The sequence below is a fragment of the Xyrauchen texanus genome, chromosome 3 (genome assembly GCF_025860055.1).
Source record: "Xyrauchen texanus isolate HMW12.3.18 chromosome 3, RBS_HiC_50CHRs, whole genome shotgun sequence".
NCBI classification, from domain to species: domain Eukaryota; kingdom Metazoa; phylum Chordata; class Actinopteri; order Cypriniformes; family Catostomidae; genus Xyrauchen; species Xyrauchen texanus.
Genome location: NC_068278.1, coordinates 30910777 through 30934185, shown reverse-complemented (window position 1 = coordinate 30934185; position 23409 = coordinate 30910777). Strand labels below are relative to the sequence as shown.

Below are 23409 nucleotides of genomic sequence, written 5' to 3'. Positions count from 1 at the left end.
TGTCCACAATCTGAGTTTTTTTAATGTGTATATATATATATATATATATATATATATATATATTTTTTTACTAGGTGTTGTGTTCAGAACTCAGTATTTCTTAATGTTGACAAACACTTTAATGGCTCCAGTGAAATCAGCAGACAGCAAAACTTCACAGTGGTCTGTTTTCAGTGCCCCTGAAGAAGTGTAAAAACAGAAGAATGAAAAAGCAGAAAGAACAACGAGTACTTTTTTCACTACTACCATATTGTGTACTGTTGTGATTTCACACTGCTAGTCGTCACAGCAACATTCAGTACCTGATGGGATGGTCTCGGAATCATCCGTGCTGTCACTCTTAGACTCTGAGTCAGGCTTCTCTGCCCCTGGCTCCTGAGGCACAATAAGATCCGGATGAGGAGCAAAAATGGCTGAAGTCACCACAGCATTATGGGCTAAAAAGCAGAAAGCAAAAGTAATTCAAAGGGATGGCTCACCCAGAAATGAACATTCTGTCATAATTTACTCATGTTACAAATTATTTTCTCTATGTGGAACACAGAAGATGATGCTAGGTACCATTCTCCTTCATTGTATATATAAAAAAATAAGATTCAATTAAAGAACGAAAGTCATACAGGCTTGGAACAACATGAGTATATTATGACATAAAAGATCATTCTTATTACAACAAATTCCTGAAATCTTTTCGGTTGTAAAACTCATAATACACCCATATACAGGTGAAACTCGAAAAATTAGAATATCGTGCAAAAGTTCATTAATTTCAGTAATTCAACTTAAAAGGTGAAACTAATATATTATATATACTCATTACAAGCAAAGTAAGATATTTCAAGCCTTTATTTGATATAATTTTGATGATTATGGCTTACAGCTTATGAAAACCCCAAATTCAGAATCTCAGAAAATTAGAATATTACATGAAATCAATAAAAAAAAAGGATTTTAAATACAGAAATGTCGGCCCTCTGAAAAGTATAATCATGCATATGTACTCAGTACTTGGTTTGGGCCCCTTTTGCATTAATTACTGCCTCAATGCGGCGTGGCATGGATGCTATCAGCCTGTGGCACTGCTGAGGTGTTATGGAAGACCAAGATGCTTCAATAGTGGCCTTCAGCTCTTCTGCATTGTTTGGTCTCATGTCTCTCATCTTTCTCTTGGCAATGCCCCATAGATTCTCTATGGGGTTCAGGTCAGGCGAGTTTGCTGGCCAATCAAGCACAGTAATACCATGGTCATTGAACCAGGTTTTGGTACTTTTGGCAGTGTGGGCAGGTGCCAAGTCCTGCTGGAAAATGAAGTCAGCATCTCCATAAAGCTTGTCTGCTGAAGGAAGCATGAAGTGCTCTAAAATGTCCCGGTAGACGGCTGCGTTGACTCTGGACTTAATAAAGCACAGTGGACCAACACCAGCCGATGACATGGCTCCCCAAACCAACACAGACTGTGGAAACTTCACACTGGACTTCAAGCATCTTGGATTGTGTGCCTCTCCATTCTTCCTCCAGACTCTGGGACCTTGATTTCCAAATGAGATGCAAAATCTGCTCTCATCAGAAAAGAGGACTTTGGACCACTGAGCAAAAGACCAGTTCTTTTTTTCTTTAGCCCAGGTAAGACGCTTCTGACGTTGTTTGTTGTTCAGGAGCGGCTTGACAAGAGGAATACGACATTTGAAGCCTCAGTCCACTCCTTGTGAAGCTCCCCCACACATTTGAATGGCCTTTTCCTGACAATCCTCTCCAGGCTACGGTCATCCCTGCTGCTTGTGCACCTTTTTCTTCCACACTTTTCCCTTCCACTTAACTTTCTATTAATGTGCTTTGATACAGCACTTTGAGAACATCCAACTTCTTTTGCAATTACCTTTTGAGGCTTTCCCTCCTTGTGGAGGGTGTCAATGATGGTTTTCTGCACAACTGTCAGGTCAGCAGTCTTCCCCATGATTGTGAATTCAACTGAACCAGACTGAGAGACCATTTAAAGGCTCAGGAACCCTTTGCAGGTGTTTACCTGATTAGAGTGTGACACTTTGAGCCTACAATACTGAACCTTTTCACAATATTCTAATTTTCTGAGATTCTGAATTTGGGGTTTTCATAAGCTGTAAGCCATAATCATCAAAATTATATCAAATAAAGGCTTGAAATATCTTACTTTGCTTGTAATGAGTCTATATAATATATTAGTTTCACCTTTTAAGTTGAATTACTGAAATTAATGAACTTTTGCACGATATTCTAATTTTTCGAAGTTTCACCTGTACTTCGTTATATCTGAACGAAGTTCTTCATTCAGATATAACAAGAAGTTCAAAACAGGCAAGTAACCGTATCCTATTTCCAATAATCAAACACCTGCTACACCAATGTGGATGTACATTTAAATATGAGGATGCTCAAGACTACATGCCTTAACTAATGTGACATGAAAATTACTTTATGCCTTAATCTATAAGTAGAATTAACATGAGGTCAGTAAAAGTTGTTTTAACCTCTTGATGATTTAGATATATATATATATATATATGCAGAAGATAATGTTTAACGGAGTGTCTATTTACTAGCCCATCTTGTTGGCAAAGGCTATTTACACTAACTCTGCACACAATTGAGACCAAGCTCAAGAGTGAATGTTTTACGATGGGGAAGAGACGTTGAACTAGTTAATGTGTTAGATGTGTACTGGGTTAAGAGAACGGAGTGACTATTTGCACTCCAATAGTCTGGTGGAAACACGTGCGTTTATGAAAAACTGCACCCTCAAGTTCCACTGTAGTATCTCGGGGTGTTACAACAGTGTGAAAACACATTATTATGCAGACTATCTGGGTTTTCGAATCCCATCTTTTGTCCCTTTTTTTCCCCCCATGTCTCCACTCTTAATATTTCCTGTAATACTACTACTACTAATAATAATAAATAAAAGTGATTCCTCGCAGTGATTTGGTCACAGTGAAGGTTGGTGAGCTGAGAAAAGTGTTTGATCCAAATAAAATGAACCATTTTTATCATGGTGTTACTACAGTAATATTGTGTTAATAAAGTACCGTAACCATGTTTAATTTTGTGATTACTATGATTTTACTACAAAATACGGTGATACTATTGTTACTGTAGTAAAACCATGGTTAATTTGTGCAAGGGAAGGTTAGATTTAGGGGTATGGGCTAGTCTATGGTGTCTTTGGGACTCTAAATAAAACAACAAAAATTGCAATTAGTGCAAATAGCACTATCATGGTGCTAACACGCTATAAGTGGCCATAATAGGCACCGATTACACTCTGTACTTGTTATGATGACAGCACTGATACTACTGCAAAGACTGGTGTATAAAAGTCTGTTAATGTGCAGAAAAAAGGCAAAAGAATTATGATAAGAGAGGCACATATTACTTTGGGCAGATGTGTCAATGGCTTTCACTGCAGAGGTCATGAGTGAATGGGCACTTGAGTATTTGAATAGCTTTGATTCCTTTTGTAGACTAATAAAACAAAATGCATGGCATGGTATCGGCAATCCTCTCTACGAGAACTATCATAAAGATGTTGGGTAAGTTTGCACCAGCTTGCTAATAAATCTTCACGTCAGTGTGTTCATGTTGACTGATCTTGACTGACTGGACAACGTAAATAAAGTAGCTGGAGCTTCTGGTCATACATTTACATTTATGCATTTGGCAGACGCTTTTATCCAAAGCGACTCACAGTGCACTTATTACGGGGACAATCCCCCCGGAGCAACCTGGAGTTAAGTGCTTTAGCCCACTACGCCACCACCACTCCATACGTCATACCTACTGATGATGTATTCCAATGGCAGTAAGAAAGTGTTCAGCAGCCAGTAAGAAGTTTTCTTAAAAGTTTGCCCGGGCAAGTGGTCACGAACCACTGAAACAAACTCAAAAACACCTTTTAGGCCAGATTTAGTTCTACATGATGTCACACCCGTTTAGTATAAAGTATACCGGGGCCTTTACACAGACATCTGCGTAGCTGCACTCAGTCTATGATTGGTTTCTGTATTCTGATCATATTAAACACACATCATATATTACCTTTGATCCCTTCCCAGAAGTCATTCCGGTCTCGCCGTACAGAAGTAAACTTGCTGAGGTCGTGGTATGTGCTCCAGATGTACACATACTTGTCCTCTGAGCCACTCACAATAAAAGAGTAGTCATGGCTACAAGAAAAAGAAATTATGTGATAAAGGGAATTTCAAAATAAAAACATCACGTGGGCTGAATTAAACTCTTGTCTTGTCTATGCTAAATAGAGCTGCAACTAATGATTATTTTGACAATTGATTAACGATTATAGTACCGATTATTCAGCTTGTGTCCTGACTTAAAAGGTTGTATTAAATGTGATTACTAATAAAGAGGACAAAATCATCTTTTAAAAATACCTCTAAATGACATTCACTGAATTAAAGGGGAAAAAAATACTTCGAGTTTAATTCAGTAAAGAAATTCACTGCAAAAAAAACAATTGTTATGAAGTGTTTTTGTCTTGTTTTCCATTTAAAAAATGTTAAAAATCCTTAAAACAAGATAAATTTACTTGAAGCAAAATATGAGATATTAAGACGAAGAATTAAAAAGAATTTATCTTAAATATAAGCGTATTTTGTATACAAGTGTATTTTTTACTTTGTTATACTTCTGCGAGTGCAGTAAAGACAAAATATACTTATATTCATGATCTATTCTCTAAAAACAAGTCTGAATACATCATATGCTGCTTCTCAGGTGAATTTTTTTTTTTTTAAAGGATTTCTAGATATTTTAATATATTTATATTTTTAATATTATATTCAACATTCTCAGATAAAAAATTTTCTTCTGCAGTTTAGTAAAGTAAATGCACATTGTTTAAAATGAGTTTTAGATATTTTTATTGGAAAACAAGCCAAAACAAATAATAAACGTATTTCGTTGCAGTGTATAATGGGGCGAAGACTTCCTCTCTCACCTTTCTATTCACTTCAATCCATCTTTAACTCACAAAAAACAAACTTTCTATTATTAATAAAGATGCATATTGCCAATTCTTCACGATAAGAAATGCACGGTGACATATATTATGATTCAGTAAGTCACAAGACCATCGTGTTATAATCTAGCTGCATTAAGTGTGCGAGCTCGGGGGATGAGCGACCCTGCAACAGAGTGCGCATCAGCCGGATGCAGTTTCAATCTCTCCCCCTTAGATCGGGACATTCGCGCAACTCATAGAAGAGGCACTCCAGAGAAATGCCAGTTTCGGAGTTTGTAGTTAATTACATGACCTACTTCTGTATTAATTGAACTTTAATAAAGCTATAACGCATTAAATATAACTGCATTTAAGATGTAACACCGGGGTGTTTCCTTTAAAGAGCTCAAGCTCTGCTTATTCCACAACGAGAATGCTTCTGTATTTACTTATTTGTTATTTTTGTATAATTCCCTTGTACTTTGCGTTCTACATATATGAAGCTGTTTGGAATGTTTAGAGTGCATCTGGACTGTGATCCGTGTAATTCTTCTCCTCAGTCAGGTGTGAGCTGCAGTGCTGCTCTCTCGAGACACCATTACAGTTTAATGTGATCTCATGTTATGTTAAATGAGATCAAACGACTATTCGACAATGAAAATGTTTTATTATCGACGTTGTCGATAACATTGACTAATCGTTTCAGCCTTAATGCTAAAAGTATTACAGTTAACATTTTTAGATCAGAGATGGACATAACTGGACTATATTTCAGGGATGTTCTTCTCACCTGAAGCTGGCTTTAATCTGACTGCTGCTGTTCACACAGCCTTTATACTTCATAGAAAGAGACAAATCTCTCAGGTCATACAAGCGTATACGAGAGTCATTTGACGTCACCAAGATCTGGAGAGAAAAATGAGTTTAGAACCATAAATAAATTTCAATCTGCTCTGTGAGCTCCAATTTCATCACCTTGAGATGAATAATACGTTTGTACAGTTGAGTACATAAGTAGAGCCTTACATCAGTTTTTTTCCTATTGTCGTCTGTTCTATTCCAGTCAGCTGCTGATTCTCATTTTCACCAAACATTTCCTGTTACATGAACCCACACTTGTGCCTTACCTTGTTCTCTCCTGGCAGTGGCTCGATACCAGTGATTTTGCGTCCCACACGATTCCTGCCTCTCGTGGAGCGAACATGGATTTGAGTGTGATACTTGAGACGCTGAGCAGAATATAATAAAGGAAGCAATTACAGATTAATGATCAACTTTGTGCATTTTCACATTTTAATTTATACATTGACATAGTATACGGTTCTCTCTATATGGAAATATTTCTTCATGTTAAAAGAAAAGTTATTCTTATCCATTGATATAGGGATTTTCCCATCTAAAAGCTCACAAGAACAAACACACACCTCTGTGTCATAAAAAATGCAGCGTCCATCGTAGGTGCCGATAACTGCGTATTTTCCATTCTGGCAGAAGTTCGCTGCTGTAATCAGACGTGTCTGTCCGTCTACCTCATTCCACAGTGCCACCTTTTTATCAGGAATATTCCATAATCGCAACTTTCCGTCCAAAGAGCCGCTCAAAAAATACCTGTCATCCTGAGAGAAAGACACAGCCATAAAAGTACACAAACCTTTATGTACAAGTACACACATTAGTCACACAAATGCACACTCACCCTGGGATGAAATGCAATGGCTGTAACAAAGTCGATATGTTGAAAACAGCAGAGACACTCTCTCCTGGAGATGTGCCACAAACGAACCGTCTTATCCATAGACGATGACAGGAGGAAGTAGTTCTGCTCAGACAAGAAATAAAGTCAAAATACTATTCATTAAACTGAGAACTTCAAATGTTTTCCACACTAAAATAATTTTCTATCATACACATCATGGCCAAAAATATGAGCACCAACCCCCGCATTAATGTTCAAAACATCTAGCGGAAAGCATTCCCAGAAGAGTGGAAGCTGCTATAGCAGCACTGAAAGTTGTAAACTCTCACCTTCGACCAGGAAAGATCTAACAGGTCAGCAGTATGACCCTTGTACTTGCAGAATGGAACCTGTCGGAATGGCACATTTCTGTCCTCAGTGTCTGTGTCTTCCACTGCCGCACCAAACTGAGTGGAAAGAAGCAAGAGAGACAAAGGCAGATATTTTAGATACCTTAAAACTCATTTATCAGTATGAACTCCAAAATAAAGAGTAGAAAGACAACAAAACAATGAGGGTGCTTTCACTCTTGGTTCAATTACTTGGACCGAACCAGAGTTTGTTCCCCCCCTGTTCAGATCATATTGTTTGGGTCTGAGCCGTGGTCCGATTACATCATCAACATGAGTACAAGCCAGCTCTTTTTTTTCACTGTAACTAGGTAACAATTCAAGAAGACATCAACTTCACTATGTTAAGTGAGGTATTACATTTAGTATCTTTGGATTTACTACCAGAATTTTACATGCACAGAACAACATGTGTGTTTGTCTCCCGCTGATGCACTGAATGTGCAATGATTTGAGGAATATTGCCGTTTGTCTGCCACGAGCACGTGGTTGCATTGCAACATATTTAAAGAATGTGAGCTACTCTTTGAAGAGGACTTATTTGGAGACAAGAAGGTATGAGAAATGCATTTTACCACAATAATTGTGATCAGGAGCCTGCAAAGATGCAAATTTTATGTCATCACAAGCGGTTTACCTCTGCATTTTTGTTCATATTAGCAGTGAACCATACCCCAGACCATCTTTTCAAGTGGACTAAGGTGGGGTTCCCAGGTGTGCACCAGAGTTTGGAAAATGGCGTTCCCATCACTTAAATGAACCGAAATTTGAAGTCATTCGGACTCGGGTGCAAACCAAGTGCTAGTGTGAAAGCACCCTGAGAAACCCCAAAAATGCCTTACCCCTCCCTCTGTATCTGATTTAGAGGAACACAGGCTCTCCTGAGAAGGTGATGGGGATACACGTCCTAAGAAAGAGAGAGAGAGAAAGAGATCGAGAGAAACCAGAAAGATTAATTTAAATGGAAAATGTCCAGTTTCAACCCACATATAGTTTAATTTAGTATGTATATGGAAATATTATATAAACTATTGTTGTCACGATACCAGACAAATTTAATGGTTTTCAATTGATACCAATTTCAATATCACAGCAAAAATATACTAATATAGTAATGTGCTATTGAACACACTCCTTTATCCCATTTAAAGTTCAATTTCAAAGTAAAAAATACAAGAAATGCATGTTTCCTTCAAGTGTTTCTCAATTAAGTATGCATTGCTTAAGTGTCTTTGGGCCTTACTGAAATCTATTTTATTTTTTCCCTTTTCTTTTTCCAGAATTCTATGTTTATAGTTTAATTTAATCATCAAAATGGTGTCTAATCAAATGAATTCTTAAGCATTTTGACAAGTGAAAAATAGTTAAAATATACTTTTATTTTTTACTTTTATGTATATAATAAAATAATTTCTTTTCAACACACCATTGCCTTTTTAACAAACTTTTATTCAGTACAACAGCTTGATACATTTCTTAATTTGTATTATTATTTATTAATCATTATTTATTATTATTAATAATATTACTACAGATAATATTGCATATTGCAGATAATTATACAGTTGTAATATATTTCTGTTGCAATTTCAGGTGTCTAGCTTTTATTTTGAAACATGCTTTTATTTTGATAAGTGGTTTGATGGAAGTCCCACTTCTATGGATAAACAGATCGCTGCATTGCCCCGTGTGATTGTTAAAGCACAAATGCTGTGATTGAATTACATACTGTAAATATGTATTCTACATGTGCTGCAAGCTTCACAGTGGATTAGTGCTTTGCTTTGTCATCTCATTCAAGCGATTGATTTTCAATGTCTGTGCAGTTTCCAGAGTATGAGCAGTCTGCTTCACACATTCATTTAAAGCACGCAGCACATGCATACTAAGATTGCAGCCTTTAGCAGTTTAATAATCGAACCAGGACATTTCACGATTTTAATTTGATTAATTGTGCATTTCAGAAAAAAAAGAGCAAACACTCAAATAAACATGCAAGCATTTGAAAGCAGTCTGTCAGTCAGACAGCGTGTGGGTATCGGATTGAGTCGGTGCTCCAAACTATCGGTACTGTAGAATTACTGGTATTGTGACATCTTTTAAAAAATTTTACCAGTTTGGTACCGAAGTACTGTTTTTTTGACAATACTAATATAAACAAATTTGTATTGTTTTTTTTATTAGTTGATAAGAATTTAGTTTGTTTCCACAGCACAGACAGACTCATTACTTTCTTATACCACTACAGTATTGAAAGTGGAGCATTCAGACAAACAAATTGACTCTTAAATATTTTTGTGCCATTACTGACAGCTCTGCCACCCCACCTGCATACAAACAGTTTCAATCTCAGTATCAATTCAGTCTGAGCAGGCTGCAGAGAAGAAACCACTAGCTCAGACTGCAGAAATCAGATGTGTTATAAGTCAGCTGTTTTCATTGATAGTGTTTATTTCCTAGACAAATATTAAGCTTAACCTCTGACTAAATTACAGTCAGCAGTGATTTGTCATTTAAATTACCTTCTGTATTGTATTTTATTCTCATGTTGTTGAAATAGTCAAAGGCATTTTTTAGGACCCAGATCCGAACCAAATTGTCCTGCCCTGCTGTAGCGAGCAGTCTCCCACAATGAGAAAATTTCATTGTCCAGACGGCACCCTGAGAGAGAGAGAGAGAGAGTCACTAAACAAACAACACAGAAAAATATCCCCAAATACTCCATATCAGAGGGGTGGAACGTCACATTTAGGTCACACACATTCTCCTCACATTGTGTTCTCCACTGAGGTCCTGCACCACTTTGATCTGGTCAAAGTCAAATGGCCCTTTGAAGCTGTGAGCTGCTTTAAACTTGACTGGTCTGGTGTACGGCATCCCCTCATCATCACTGGACGATGGGTCATCCTGGTCTGTGTGGAACACCTCGTCCCGAACGCTCTTGACTTTATTTACAGCTTTCTCTCCATATTCCTCTGCCAGGTGCTTCGCCCTCTTCACAGATTTACCCAGAAACTTCTTGAACTGTGTACTAAATGAAGCAGGAAGGCAGGGACACATTTAGATAAATATTAGGCCAGTCGATTCAACATGTTTATTTGGTACAATTAATTTTATTTTGGGGAAAAACACAAATTCTTAAGTCTACCTCAAACAGAAAATAAATCTAACAATATATAGACTTTTAAAGCCACTTTATGTCAATTCAATGCTTTACTCATCTGCTACGATATTGTCTTTGAATTATCTTCATTTGAGGACTTTTTTTCAGCAAAAAGTACTATACTGATTAAAATATTTAAATCACAGTTTAATCTCATATAATGCAATTAATTTGATCAAAGTATAAAAATTTCCAAGATGTAAGGCAATTGTATGAAATTCATGTTTGTGGGCCCTTAAGTTTTTACTTTAGATTATGACAAATTTTAGAAATAGCGCTGTCAAACAATGAAAATATTTAATCGAATTAATTACATGATGTGCCGATTAATTAATCAAATTAATTGCATATCAATATTTACTGAGAAAGGCCCCCAAATAAATAAAATTTTTGCTGATAATATATAAAGTAATTATAAATATAATATATATAATAAATATGATAATTCAGAAAATTAAATTACATATTCATATATTGTGGCAGCAGAAAAGTTAAGCACTTTAAAAGTGAAAAGATTGCTCGTTTGTTTTTCCATATCGTTGAAAATAACCCTATTATTTTCCGGAAGTGTTTGCCTGTTTTCAGTTTCCTGTCTCCTGTGTTTTCACCCGCATCTACGTATATTCTTGTCAAAAACAATTGACTCTATTGTGCCGATACTTCAGAGTCAAGAGGATTTTTTTACAGTGTCTCACCAGATTATGTAGATGACATGAAGCGATGGTCCGAGATAAGTTACATTGATATCATTAACTACTTTGAGTTGTTATGACAGCCAATAACTGCAATAGTTGAGTGAGAAATTTATTTTTACTCCAAATAACACTTAAATGGTTGTTTTCCATTTCGGTTAGTTTTACATTGCCTCTTAAGACCAGAAACAGGCAATTAATATCATCATGGTGCTGCCAAGTGGTTGCTTAGGAAAACTGTGAATTGGCCTACTTCCGACTGAGCTATTTTTAATTGTTAGTGGATGCACTCGTGTCAGATGGACACTTTGGTTGCATTGGGTTTCCCTAGTTTTTAGCATGCGCTGTGTTTTTAGAACATTTTGTCAAGTTAAATGTAGTTTGAAAACATGGCTCAAGATCCCTGCATTCTGTTGTGCTAAGTCCAGCTGTCTTCCAGTGCAAAAGCCTGATTGTGTAAGGCGTGTTGCCTGTATACCTGGAGCTGACTGCCCAAAACAGCCACATCAAGCTTGAATTGGTCCGATAGTAGGTACATTCCTTATTAGGATATTTACATATGGATCGGGGGCATGATTGCTTTAAAGCACGGTCACACATACGTTCGAGCGGTGAAATTCCACAGGCGAAGTGGGTGGACAATGAATACGTGTGAAAACAGCAAAAATATAATTGTCAAGCAGCCTCTTTTTAATGCTGCACTTTATAATCTGTGAGACTTAAAGGGTCATTAAACACTCATTCAGCTAAAGTCTTCCTTACAACCGTTTTCGAAAGCAACTCAACTGGGCATGGACAGCTGTGAGAACAAGGGCCCCTCCCTCCCAGAGTGTGTGGGGCACGGTAGTGAGCAATCTGTTTTCTGTCAGTTGCCCATGCAGGCAATCACTAAAAAGTATAAGATGTAAGATTTGTATAGCTGGCAAGGTTCAAGTCCAACTAAATATGTTGAACGCTGCCATCTGAAAGAAGTCCACAACTATCTGAATTAGTCACTCAGCATTACTTCACTAATACAGTTAACAGCAACAAAGATTCTCACAATTGCTCGTAACAGAGTGCACAAATAAATTATACACTCTTTTGTAAACTAACAATACAGTACTGGTAGTCTCTCTTTTCCGGTGGTTTGGACTGCCCTGTTCTCTCTCTCTAGCTCTCAATGGAACACAATCAACTGTTAGAGAATTTCCCACAGTTGTCAATCCTCACCACTCTTGCTCTCCCAGCCTCGCCCTCCATAGAACGTCACTCGACCACGCCACCTTCTCCACATAACCCCATCGCAGCATGGCCTTCAATTCTTCCCGTATTACTTATTTTTAGTGTTCGGAGGGACGACTGCATACCACTACCCCTAGGGTGGTTTTGATATGGTGCTCTATAAGATTTGTGTGACTAGGGAGAGGCGAAACCACGTCGAAGAACTTTCTTTGCAACCTCTGTAACTTCGCTTTTAAGTTCACCTACAGCCCGAGCTCCTCCCCCTCCGAAACCACCATTGCCAAAGTCACAGGAACAGCCTTTCTCCATGGTTTCATGAGGTTGTGGTGGTAAATCTGACATGCTCCAACTCTATCCATTCGTTTCACCTTAATAATAGAAGTGTTGCGGAGGCACTCTTCAGAGTTATCTCCCAAGTGAATTCTGAAAGAAATACTAACGATGCCCGCATGCTGTCCCTTCCAATGGTCCGACGAGTTCTATGGAAATTTCTTCGAAGAGGACCTTGATCAATGGAAGGGGGTGCAATAATGCTTTTGAGGTGGCTGCCGGATTCACCAGCTCATTCACAGCATGCCGCATACCACCTGAGAACATCCCTGTGAATGCCTGACAAATACAGATGGTTCAGTTTTTTTTCCTTCCCTGTGCTCCGCCATCAGATTATGAGGAGCCATCTGGATTAGCATTTCCTGACGGGTCTTCGGTACTAACAGTTGGGTTGTATCTTCCTTTGTCTGAGCGTCCTGTGTCACTTGATACAACCAATCCTTAATAATCGAAAAATATCAATCACTTTCACCTGGCCGAAAGCGTGCCTAAGGGTTTCGTCTCATGTCTGCTCCAGAGGAAAATCCCCTACAAGGAATCTTCTAAGGGCTGGAGAAACAGAGAATTACCCCTTCCTTGTGTTCTCCTGACATGGAGCTGACGTAGTTGGCCCCGGCACCATCTCCCCAGTCAGCGAATCGCAAACCACACACCGAGATAACTTGTTGCAGGACACATCCACACATACTCCCCTCAATAAAGTTGTAAATGCCAGCTAATTCTTACCTAAAACTAGAGGATAGGAGAGGCGGGGACTAACTGCAGCCTTGACGCTATGCTTTTGTCCCTGAAATTGAATGATGACCGCCACTACAGGGTAACTGAATATCCTCTTGCACACACCTTACCTTCACCCGCTGGCTTGTACCCAAAGCCTCGGACTGAACCAAGACTTGGTGAATGGAGGTTTGGTTACAACCTCCAAGGCTTGATATGTACCCCCCTTAATACTCACAGACATCCTGTATGTTCCTGCTCGATTGGGGGTGGCCTGTGACGCATCAGGGATCCAGACCAACGTCTCCACCTCCATGGCGGGACATAGGTCCTGGAAGTGCCCAAGTTCCCCGCAGCTCCAGCAGAACGACCCAAACTTCACGCCCACATCCGTGGCAGCATATTTATCAGCCTGTGGGGGACAGCAGAGAGAGATAGGGAACCTGGCTTTGGGGTCATAATTCCAGTTTCCAGGGAACAGGAACATGATGGGTAAGGTAGGAGAGGGAGAGACAGAGAGAGACAGAAATAGAGGGCTTGCCGGCCCCCGATACGCCACCATATGGTCCTCAGCCAGCTGGACTGCATCCAGCGACGGCAGTCGCTGGCACTGGACCCACTCCACTGTTCCTTTTGGTAGCCGGGTGATGAACTGTTGCAGTACCACTAGAACAATCACTTTCTCGGCATCAAGTTCTTCAGCCAGCAGCCACCTTCGGCAGGTGTCACGGAGCTGTTGGGCGAATGTGAACGTGCGACCGTCGTCGCCAAGCGAGCGGAAATGTTGACGATGATGCTCTGAGCTGCAGCCGACCTGGGCTTATCTGGACAACAGCGGCAGTAGGCAGGCTGTCCACTGGGTGCTCAGCCACTTCCATGCTACCGCCGTCCACTCAAACAGCTCAATGAAAGCCTCTGACTTGTCCTGAGGTCCCATCTTAGCGAGTGTGATGTGAGGCATGGCCATAGGTGGGTCCGGGGTTGTGCCTGAAGACCCCTCCTGGTATAACAAGCTTTGTAGCACCTGCAGGTCTGCTGCTTGAGCCTGGAAGACTGCCTGGAACTGCTGCTCCTGTTCCACATGCAGCTAAAGCAGAGCCTGATGTTGGGTTTGGTGGATGCTGGTGAGGGTCTTGAAGAGTTCAGCGAAGGGTGAGGTACTCCATGATGGCACCACTGTAAAACATCCCTGGTAGCACAGGAATGAGGAAGCGGGAGACAGCATAAAAAAACTGTGCACAGCGGATATTTGTTTTAGTTTCTCGTTTTTCAGCGATCTTTGCCAGACAACATACACACACAGGTCTGGGTCTCTCTCTCCCTTCCGGAGGTCTGGACTGCCATTATATCTCTCTCCAGCTCTTACTGCAACACAAAACAGTTGTTAGAGATAATTTCCCACAGGTGTCAATCCTTACCGCTCTTCCTCTCCCTGCATCGCTCGACCACTCCCCCTTTGTGTCTGGAGCAATCAATGTAAAACGCATCTCTAATGAGTCCCAGTCAGAGACAGTTCACCTCAACGCATATCTTGAAACACTTATGTAAATAAATGCATGCTGCATGAACATTTAAAAGGTGTTGCCTTTGAATGAAAACCTGTCTTGTCCCTCTGTCAGCAGCGCAGGGGTACTTGCGTCACAGTAGTACTATCAACTCTCTCAACATATGCGCTTCAGAGTTTGAAGCAGTTAAGTGCTGGCAACAACACTCTTGGTAAAGGCCACACGTACTCATGAATAATATTGAGAACACCCATTACGTATAGGCACTGAAATTCAATGGAACGCTAAACCCTGTACGCCACGTCTTGTGACAATGGCTCTATGTTCATTTAAAAACCGAAAGATAAATATATCCCCAAAAATCCCTAAATTAATGATTTTCCTCATGAAATTGAAAATAATGAATATTATCTTCCCTTGTGTGCAAGACATATATACCTGTTAACATCTCAAAAAATTATTTGTAGTGTTTCATGACACTAAGTTAAAAAGAAACTCACCACTATAATTATATCCTTTGTGAATATTCAGTGCAGCTGTGTATGAAGCACCACCCACACAGAGGTCAATGCTAAACCAAGCAACTTTCCATTGGTCAACGGAGTGAAATTCGTCTGTCAAAGTTAACCAATCTTGAACTTCCCTTGAGGGGAAATTCTTTGCCAGCGGGAAGTTCATCGGGCGAAATTCACGATCGTGCGGATTCCCATTGAGATGACTGTATTTTGCCCATGGAATTTTGCAGTGCGAAGGTATGTGGGACCATGCCTTCAATCACACTAAATGAATGTGTTAAACCAACAATACCTTAATATAAATAATTTTCTATCTCTTACGTTCTCTGTTTGAGTTTCCCTCCATCGGTGTCTGTAAGTGCAGGCTGGGACTTATCATCATCATCTGACTGTACTGCATCATTTCTGCCAAGGAAAGAGAAAGAGTGAGATCCCACCCTAAAGCATCCAGAACTGATAGCTTTTAGACAGGAGTTTACTTTCAACCCCTTTCTAAATTAGACTGCGTTTAATCCTGATGTTCAGTGAGAAATTATCTACTAACCAATGTTTAACCACAATAACAGAAACTACAAAAGTACATTCAGTTCAGCATTATGAAGCACTTTTTGCAAAATGCCACACTTGTGTTAGAGGGGTTTAGAATCAGACAGGGTGAGGGGAAGAGGTGACATGCCTTCTCCCTTTAAATTAGGAAAAACAGTCAGTGGGTTTCATTCTGGCTGATAAAACGAGGGCAGATGAGAGTGCAGAGAATTGGATTACTGATAGGACTCTATCCTGCTGCCTGAGGGCCTCACAGCTTTAGCAAAGCAAAGTGTCATATACAAGGAAAATAATCCCTGATATCAAACATGAAATGTTTTGGACTATGCAATACAGTAGAACTTCATGATGTTCATGATGTCAATTTTTAACATAGTTTAAACAATTTGAGTATCTATGGCTACGTTCACACCGTCAGGGTTTAGCATAGATATCCGTACTTACTAACATATTCTGTTGACTTTGAAATTGTCCTGTTCATATACATATTCGAGGAGTGGCTCGTATAAGGTCTCGTAATAGTCATGAATAACAATTAAAACAATAGCAACACTGACAGTGAAACTAAATATCAAAGATGTCGACTTCCATAACACTGGAATGTCCCAATTGACGCAATGTTATTAAAAAAAAAACAGTCCAATTGAGGCACGATTTCATCAGTCAAATCTCACTCAACAACAGCTGTTTTTAGTGGCTTTTTGTAGAGCGCAGCATTTGGGTCATGCACAGACCACAAAACCGCTGATTCCACTGGAAGACAGCAACTGGATCTAAAACCTATTGTGGGAAATGTAGTTCTCTTACGAGATATACTCCTTGGTTCTCCTCATGATGTGTAGTGTGAGTGGGTTGATTCCATTGGGTAGTTTCTCTTCTGCTTGGATCAATGGGATCTCCTCGCCAGTGTCTAGATTCTTGATCATCACACTCGCAAGAATCTCCTATATAACACACACATACACAGATTTCTGGCCTTTTCAGATTATGAGAGCAATCTACTATCCACAGTTTCACAGAAGAAGCATTATCTAGCAATGTTGAATCAAACTAACTTAAGTATGCACAGACAAGTAAACAATACCTCATCAGTAAGCTCTCTGCCCGAGTAAGACCTTGGTCTCTGGGGTCCAGGAGTCTCACTGCCACTAGGACTAGATGTTTGCTCATCATTTTCCTACTTGTACACAAGGATACAAACACAATTGTATAATGTCAAATTTTCAGTGTTTTCAATCTTCCATATATATATTTTCTGATATGACTATATTTCTATTCGAACCTGTGCAGTAACCACTTTATTGCCACTAGTGGCACTAGCGAGGTCCAGTGAGTGCTGGAGTTCTTGAGTATTGCATCGCACTGAGGCGCTTGGGCTGACCAATCCACAAGGCTCATCTGCTGGCTCTACAGAGACTGACCAATCAGGGACCACACAAATTGCCTTATTCACCAAATACTTACTATTTCACAATGTCAGAGTAACATCTGAATAATAATAGGCCATATATTTAACATTAATTGACAAAAAGGAGATGTCCACAAGAGCCTGAGATACAATTGAATAGCTTGCCCCTGAAAACTTACTTTCTAGTCCTGCTGGTCGCATCACTTCCTGGGACTTTATACCAGGTGGGAAGTTGGGGCGTGTAGGGGGAGGTGGCCTAGGAGGTGGTGCCCCGCTGGGCAAGGGTGGTCTTGACGGTGGTTGCTTCTTGGTACTAGCCACAATGTCAGGCTCCACTGTAAAATGTCTAGGAGGTTTGGAAGGGCCAGCGTCATCTGATTCAGCCATAGTAACTTGTTCTAAAATGTCAGCTGTTTTAGGAGTTTCACCACAGGGAAGGGAGGCAGGTTGTGATAGCTGACCCAAAGTGCTTGTAATATCAGGAGGGGGTGGCACAGCTTGGTCCTGGCCTGCTTGGGCAATATAAGCCCCATCTGGTGCACTTTCCTGAATGTCCTGCAACTTCACTTCCTCTGGTCTTACATCAGGCAGCTGCTCAGTGCAGCCAGCTTCATGTGGTTTCAGATCAGTATCCTCCGGAGGTATTGTGGCAACCTCAGGAACCGGACTTTCTTCATCCCTGTGGTCTTCTGCTATTAGGCTCTTCTCCTTTCCAGATGAGGCTCCAGATTTCTTTTCTTCTCTCAACAACTGATCATTGACTTCACTCTTCTGACTCTCTTCTATAATACTGTCAATAATCTAGAAAGAGGGAGAGTCAATATGGTGTTATGGCATATGCAGAATGCAAGAGAATAGGATGGACTTCTGTTTAATCAAATCAAAATGATGTGGGGATGAAAGTTATTTACTTTACTGACTACAGTTCTAGTAGTTCTTACATGATCAATAATGTCTCTTGACCATGGCTACAAAGGTCTCAAGGTCCACCAATTACTGACCAAAAGATTCTGGCATCAAGCCAACATGAAAAGAGAGAAAGGCTAAAGAATAAAGTAGCAAGAATAAAGCAAAGCTGCATCATGGGCACACCCACTTGAAGGGAATCATCATGGCGGGGCTCTGGCTGAACCAATCTGGCAGCGTCTTCCTGTGCCACATTTTCTGCGAGACCCTACAGTCAATCAAAAGCAACACATGAAAAATCTTCCATTTAACAATTACACACCCCTCATGTCATATCTTTACTCTAACATATTTTTCCATTTTAAATAATTGTAATAATTTTTTTAAATAACTGTGGCCATGTCCACACCATTATGTTTTCAGTTGAAAATGCATGAATTTCGTTAATGTTAGGAAACTGAAAACAAACTAGTGTGGATGTGGCCTCAGGAAAAAAGCATTCTGGAGTTTTTGATTCAAGACTTTACATGCTAAATTAAGTTCTAGAATTCTCTAAAAGTACTGTAAAATGTCTTCAAAAGCAATTTGGTTTGGTTTGTTCATTGGGTAGGATCAATTTAACTTAAATGCTTAAACAGAGCTTGTCCAAAGCCTCAGACTTTGGGGTCAACCTCAGATAATTTTTCCATCAAGCAATCATGTGAATAAAGCATTAATGAAAAGAAAAGTTACACCATCATGGGCAAATGTTTGGGACAAGCTAAATTCTTCTGATTGTGCTTAATTTCTCACAAAATGTTCTTTGATTACATTTCCACTAATCCTATGTTTAAATTTAGGTTTAATATATGTTTCCTCTCCTCTATGGGCCCTATTTTAAGAGTGCTATGCCTTAAGCGTGGCGATATGCATATGCACAAAGTCAGTGGGCGTGGCCATGAAGTTTTGATGTTTTCATGCAAGCATGTGCTAAGTCTAAGCACAAGTAAATTGGCGAAATTATGCACTCAAAGCGCTAATGGGCTGGGTCAAGCGCAATCAAGAGCTTCTCCGGTTATTGCGCCGTCTACGACCTATTATATATTCCATTTCCTATCAAGAAACTTCTATATAAATAAAGAATTTGGTCATGTAAATAGGCTAAAAGCGATGCATACCCTGCTTTGTGTGATGCCTGTGCTGCTCCAGACCACGATGTACGTGTTGTACTCTATCAGCTTCTTTGTGCCTGTAGGCTCTCGTCCTGGTTGACCGTGTCTCACCTACTTGAAATAATCTTTTCTTCTCTACCCTTGTTCATTAATTTGCAATGTATATTTGTTATATGTTTCTCCGTTTAATGTTTTATGTTTATTTCTGTACAGCGACCTTGAGCTTTGGAAAACCACTATGGGCCTACAAAATAAACATATTATCATTCTAATTAGTCATAATGATCTACACACACACCAATCATTCCTAGTATCAAGAGAGTTCAATTGGTGTTTGTTGGAACAATTGGTGTTTTCTGCACTGAAAATAGACCTACAATCGTCTTAGCTAAATAACCTATTACAGTATTCAGAAAAATAGCAAATAGTGCTTTGTGCCATTTCATTAATATACAATACACCCACAGTTCGCATAAACCAATAGATAGCGCAAACACTAACACCCATGTCCACTTGAGCTGGCACTATAATGGCGCTTAGAAACAGTACTCTCATAAAAGTTGGATAAAACGTAGTGCACAGTCATTGTGTGTAACGCAGCGCCAAATACGATCACGATACAGCCTTAAAAGTTGAGGCTATTCTAGTTTGTCTCCTGTTAGGGACAACAGGAAACTCTTACCCCAGGCTGAGGAAGTTCGAATGTTGCAGGTGACCTAGAGGGAATAAAAAATAAATAAAATGGATAGTGGATTAATGTCAAAGTCAATTTTATATATAGAGTGTAATTTAAAAACAACCACTGTGCTGTACATAACATTCAACATAATACAAACGATACATCACATAAAGTACACCATGCAACAAGATTAATTAAGAACATAGCTTACCAGGCTAGACTTCATATATTCATAACTCTCATATCATGCCACACTGAGCTCCATTTTCCCATTTATGCTCGCATACATTCATAAAGATGCAAAACCTATGTGAAATTTGTGCTTCATACACTTCAGCTAGTGTAAAACATCCTCTAAACTCTAATTAGTGAATGTCAATAAGGTTGTGTTTGTACTCCTCCCAGCACTGAGTTTGCATAGAGGTCTATGCCTAATTAAAGGTAGCTAGTGTGGCCTGCCTGACACTGCATTCATGAACAGACAAGCCCTTCCATTTAATTCATAACACCTAACCAGCAACTCTAAATTAGCTTTCACTGAGACCCTCAGATGTTTGCCAACAGCAATCAACCTTTAGCCATATACACCTCCAATACCAAAACATATTTAAACTATCAAAAGTGCTCTCACACACACCTTTGACCTCTGACTTCCTGTGATAGGGCGGATTGATCTGCAGTGGATAACAAAGAGATTCATTCTCCACACAAGAGAGCAATTGTTTTCATAGCCTTCGCAGTCTCCAAATCTTTAACCACCGTTGATTAACACTTGGAATCTGAGTCATTGGGTTTTTGAGTCATCCGAGTGCTCTCTCCTGAAAATATCTGTCATGTTTGTGACTCAAACACTGACAGTTAAACTATCAATAGTCTAAATTATTTAAAAAGTCTTTAGTAAAAGACACATTTTTTCACTTCATAAATGGTATATTTAAGCAAAAAGGTTTGAGAGGCAGTTCTATATTGAGAATCACGACGTGCCTACAACGGCCTTCAGCTGTGACAATATTTATATTATGGCACAGCCTCGAGTACCTGATTGCTTTTATAAAACGGTTACCACTTAATAAATGCAAATGTTTATTAACATTCAATATGGTTTTTTTGTTAAAATCATTAACTGGCAAACTTCCGTTAGAAGACAGTCTCTGACACTAAACCGTAAACTGAATGTTGCTATACTACAAAAATAACGTCCAACTATTGGTGCTGCGCAGTGATACAAATGATAGAACAGTGATTTGATCTTATACAATTCCATATTAATTTAGATTAGGGTTCAGCATATTAAAGTGTTTGGCTCAAGTATAATCACAAAACCATCACATATCTTAACGCTATGTCACAGCAAGGTTGAGCCTGCCTCAAAACCAGACCGCACAGATAGCCGCGGGAAGTAGAGGTGCTGGGGGTACTTCAGCACCCCTTGTTAAGAGCGGTCAAAAAATACTGAATGCTTTAAAGAATTAATGACAATTAATACCATTTCAGAACCATCCTATTCTGTTAATCTTGTTAACGAAAGTAATGGCAAAACAAAATTGAATTCATCAACAGTAACGAGGATGACAAAAAATATTTTTTATAATTTTGATAATAAAACTTACTATTTATGAAAATGTGTGCTGAAAAAATAATAATGCAAAACATTTACAGTGCACTAACAATGTTTTCAAGAAGAATAATCAATAAAAAATGTATTCAAATAATCTAGGCATAGTCTTGGGAATTTCCTCGTTTGTGAGTTGAGCTGTTCACTGATGTTGTGCCAGTAAATGTATCTGTTTTAATGGGTTAATATTACAACTTACATCTAAACACACAATGAAGGTGAACTTGAACGAAGTTCTGTGCCATTCAGAATGTGTTGTGAATAATGTTGTCGTAAATATGTGATGCTTTGCAGCTGTCTAAAACACAGAATTGAGTTACAGTCCCTAAAAGGATTAACAAAATCCCAAATTCTAAAAAGATAATACTAGCTAGTACTTTAATATAAATAATCTGTATGTGCTATTATTTCAGGAGCTAAGGTTTTTCACAATGACAGTTTAAATAGCCAATGATACACACACACACACACACACACACACACATTATATATATATATATATATTATGATCATGACACTCAGCTGACTCGACACGCGCATATGATGATCCGCTTAGAAGCTCCACAGGTTTTGACACACCGCCTTGAATGCTTGTGTAAATCATATGATTTTATATATTCACATAATAAACGAAACATGCCTGTACAGAATGGGGGTGCAGTTGACAGCTTTGACAGATGCCGCTTCATTTCCCGATTTATTGTATGCAGATCACACTGGCGTAATACGGTGAATAATATGCATCTTTTTATGTCGAATGTGAGACTCACGTATTATATGTTGGAGTGAAGTTGACATCCTCCGTTGCATCATAAAACTCCTCTGTGTCGCTGGTGTCTGACGCCATTGAGCCCGGGCTACATGCAGAGGCCGCCGCCGCTAGTGTTTCAGCAAAAGGAAAATTTCAACCACCTTTAAATCAAGATGCGAGAAAAGATATGTCAACAGAATTTACACCTGAAGGTTGTCGATGGCATGAATGCTGGGAGAGGCCGCTCCGCTCACCTGAATATGCACGATAACGCAGCCAGACACACGGTCCAGATTACAAGATCTCTCAGACGGCAGAGTTAATATTAATTATATAGCAATATCTGTTGCTTTCGTTCCGTCTGATCAACGCGTAATGCAATGTGAAGGTCCACCCGAAGTTGTCCATGCAAAATGACAGTGATCATGGCACATGGGAAAGATCTCCTATCGGGATTTATGATCGAAAACAAACCGAGAGGAGGAAGAGAAACGGCGACAGGTCTTCTCGCGCCCATTGAAATCTCGTAGGACACTCTCGCGTTGTTTAACGATAGGACAGGTTGTTGGTGCGATGACTGAAATGGGAAAATGTGTAATTCCTTTCTCCGACAACTATGTTTTCTATATAGCATATTATGTAAATTCATGCCTATCTCTATTTTATTTAACTTTTATATGTTTTCTTTTTTTTTTTGGTGCCTTATCACTTTCTTTTACTTCCCCCTATAGGGGAAGCTTCTTTTCCTAAATTACCTTATTTTCTACACCTTTTGGTACCATTGGTAGTCTTCTTTGTCGCTTTGGCAAAATTGTAGCTAAATGCTCAAATAATTGCTAAAATGGATGGTTGGAATATTTTAGAACTCAGGAAATGAGACTATATGGTCAGAAATGTATTGAAATGTTTAAGCTTTGTAAATGTGTAAATAAATATTCCTATATTATATACTGTACATTTCAAAAGTGTTTTCCTTATATTTGAAAGTAGTTTAAGGAATATTCTGGGTTCAATACAAGTTAAGTTCAATCAACAGCATCTTTTCTGTTAAAAAAAAAGCAAAAATGTAAGTTACAGTGAGACACTTACAATGGAAGCGAATGGGACATTTTTTTGAGATTTTATGCCTTAA

At 39.1% G+C, this 23409-nt stretch overlaps 1 protein-coding gene across 3 annotated transcripts; it reads right to left on the bottom strand.

Annotated features, from left to right (window-relative positions):
• Positions 1-29: 29 nt before the first annotated feature.
• Positions 30-22824, bottom strand: LOC127620935 (WD repeat-containing protein 44-like). Of its 3 annotated transcripts, none has more exons than XM_052094317.1 (20): positions 22532-22824; positions 22297-22438; positions 19915-19948; positions 18272-18349; positions 17355-17976; positions 17050-17174; positions 16852-16944; positions 16575-16711; positions 15543-15626; positions 9848-10106; positions 9598-9736; positions 7918-7982; positions 7016-7132; positions 6687-6809; positions 6415-6606; positions 6118-6219; positions 5781-5896; positions 4069-4196; positions 303-437; positions 30-179 (listed from the first exon to the last, which is right to left on the bottom strand). In XM_052094317.1, the coding sequence occupies exons 2-20, from the start codon at positions 22371-22373 to the stop codon at positions 91-93; spliced, it is 2715 nt and encodes a 904-aa protein (XP_051950277.1). In that variant the 5' UTR covers positions 22374-22438; positions 22532-22824; the 3' UTR covers positions 30-90. The 3 variants fall into 3 exon arrangements, with proteins under 3 accessions (XP_051950277.1, XP_051950259.1, XP_051950268.1); XM_052094299.1 differs by having other exon boundaries at positions 17050-17183; positions 22532-22823; XM_052094308.1 differs by having other exon boundaries at positions 17050-17183; positions 22297-22405; positions 22532-22823.
• Positions 22825-23409: the final 585 nt, after the last annotated feature.

Bases quoted from the DNA above. Each gene is read 5' to 3' on its own strand.
- LOC127620935 (XM_052094299.1), bottom strand. From the start codon at position 22,373: ATGGCGTCAGACACCAGCGACACAGAGGAGTTTTATGATGCAACGGAG. The intron at 9,737-9,847 runs GTGAGGAGAATG...TCTCTCTCTCAG, and splicing joins ACCTCAGTGGAGAACACAAT to GGTGCCGTCTGGACAATGAA. The intron at 6,220-6,414 runs GTGTGTGTTTGT...TATTCTGCTCAG, and splicing joins GCATTTTTTATGACACAGAG to CGTCTCAAGTATCACACTCA.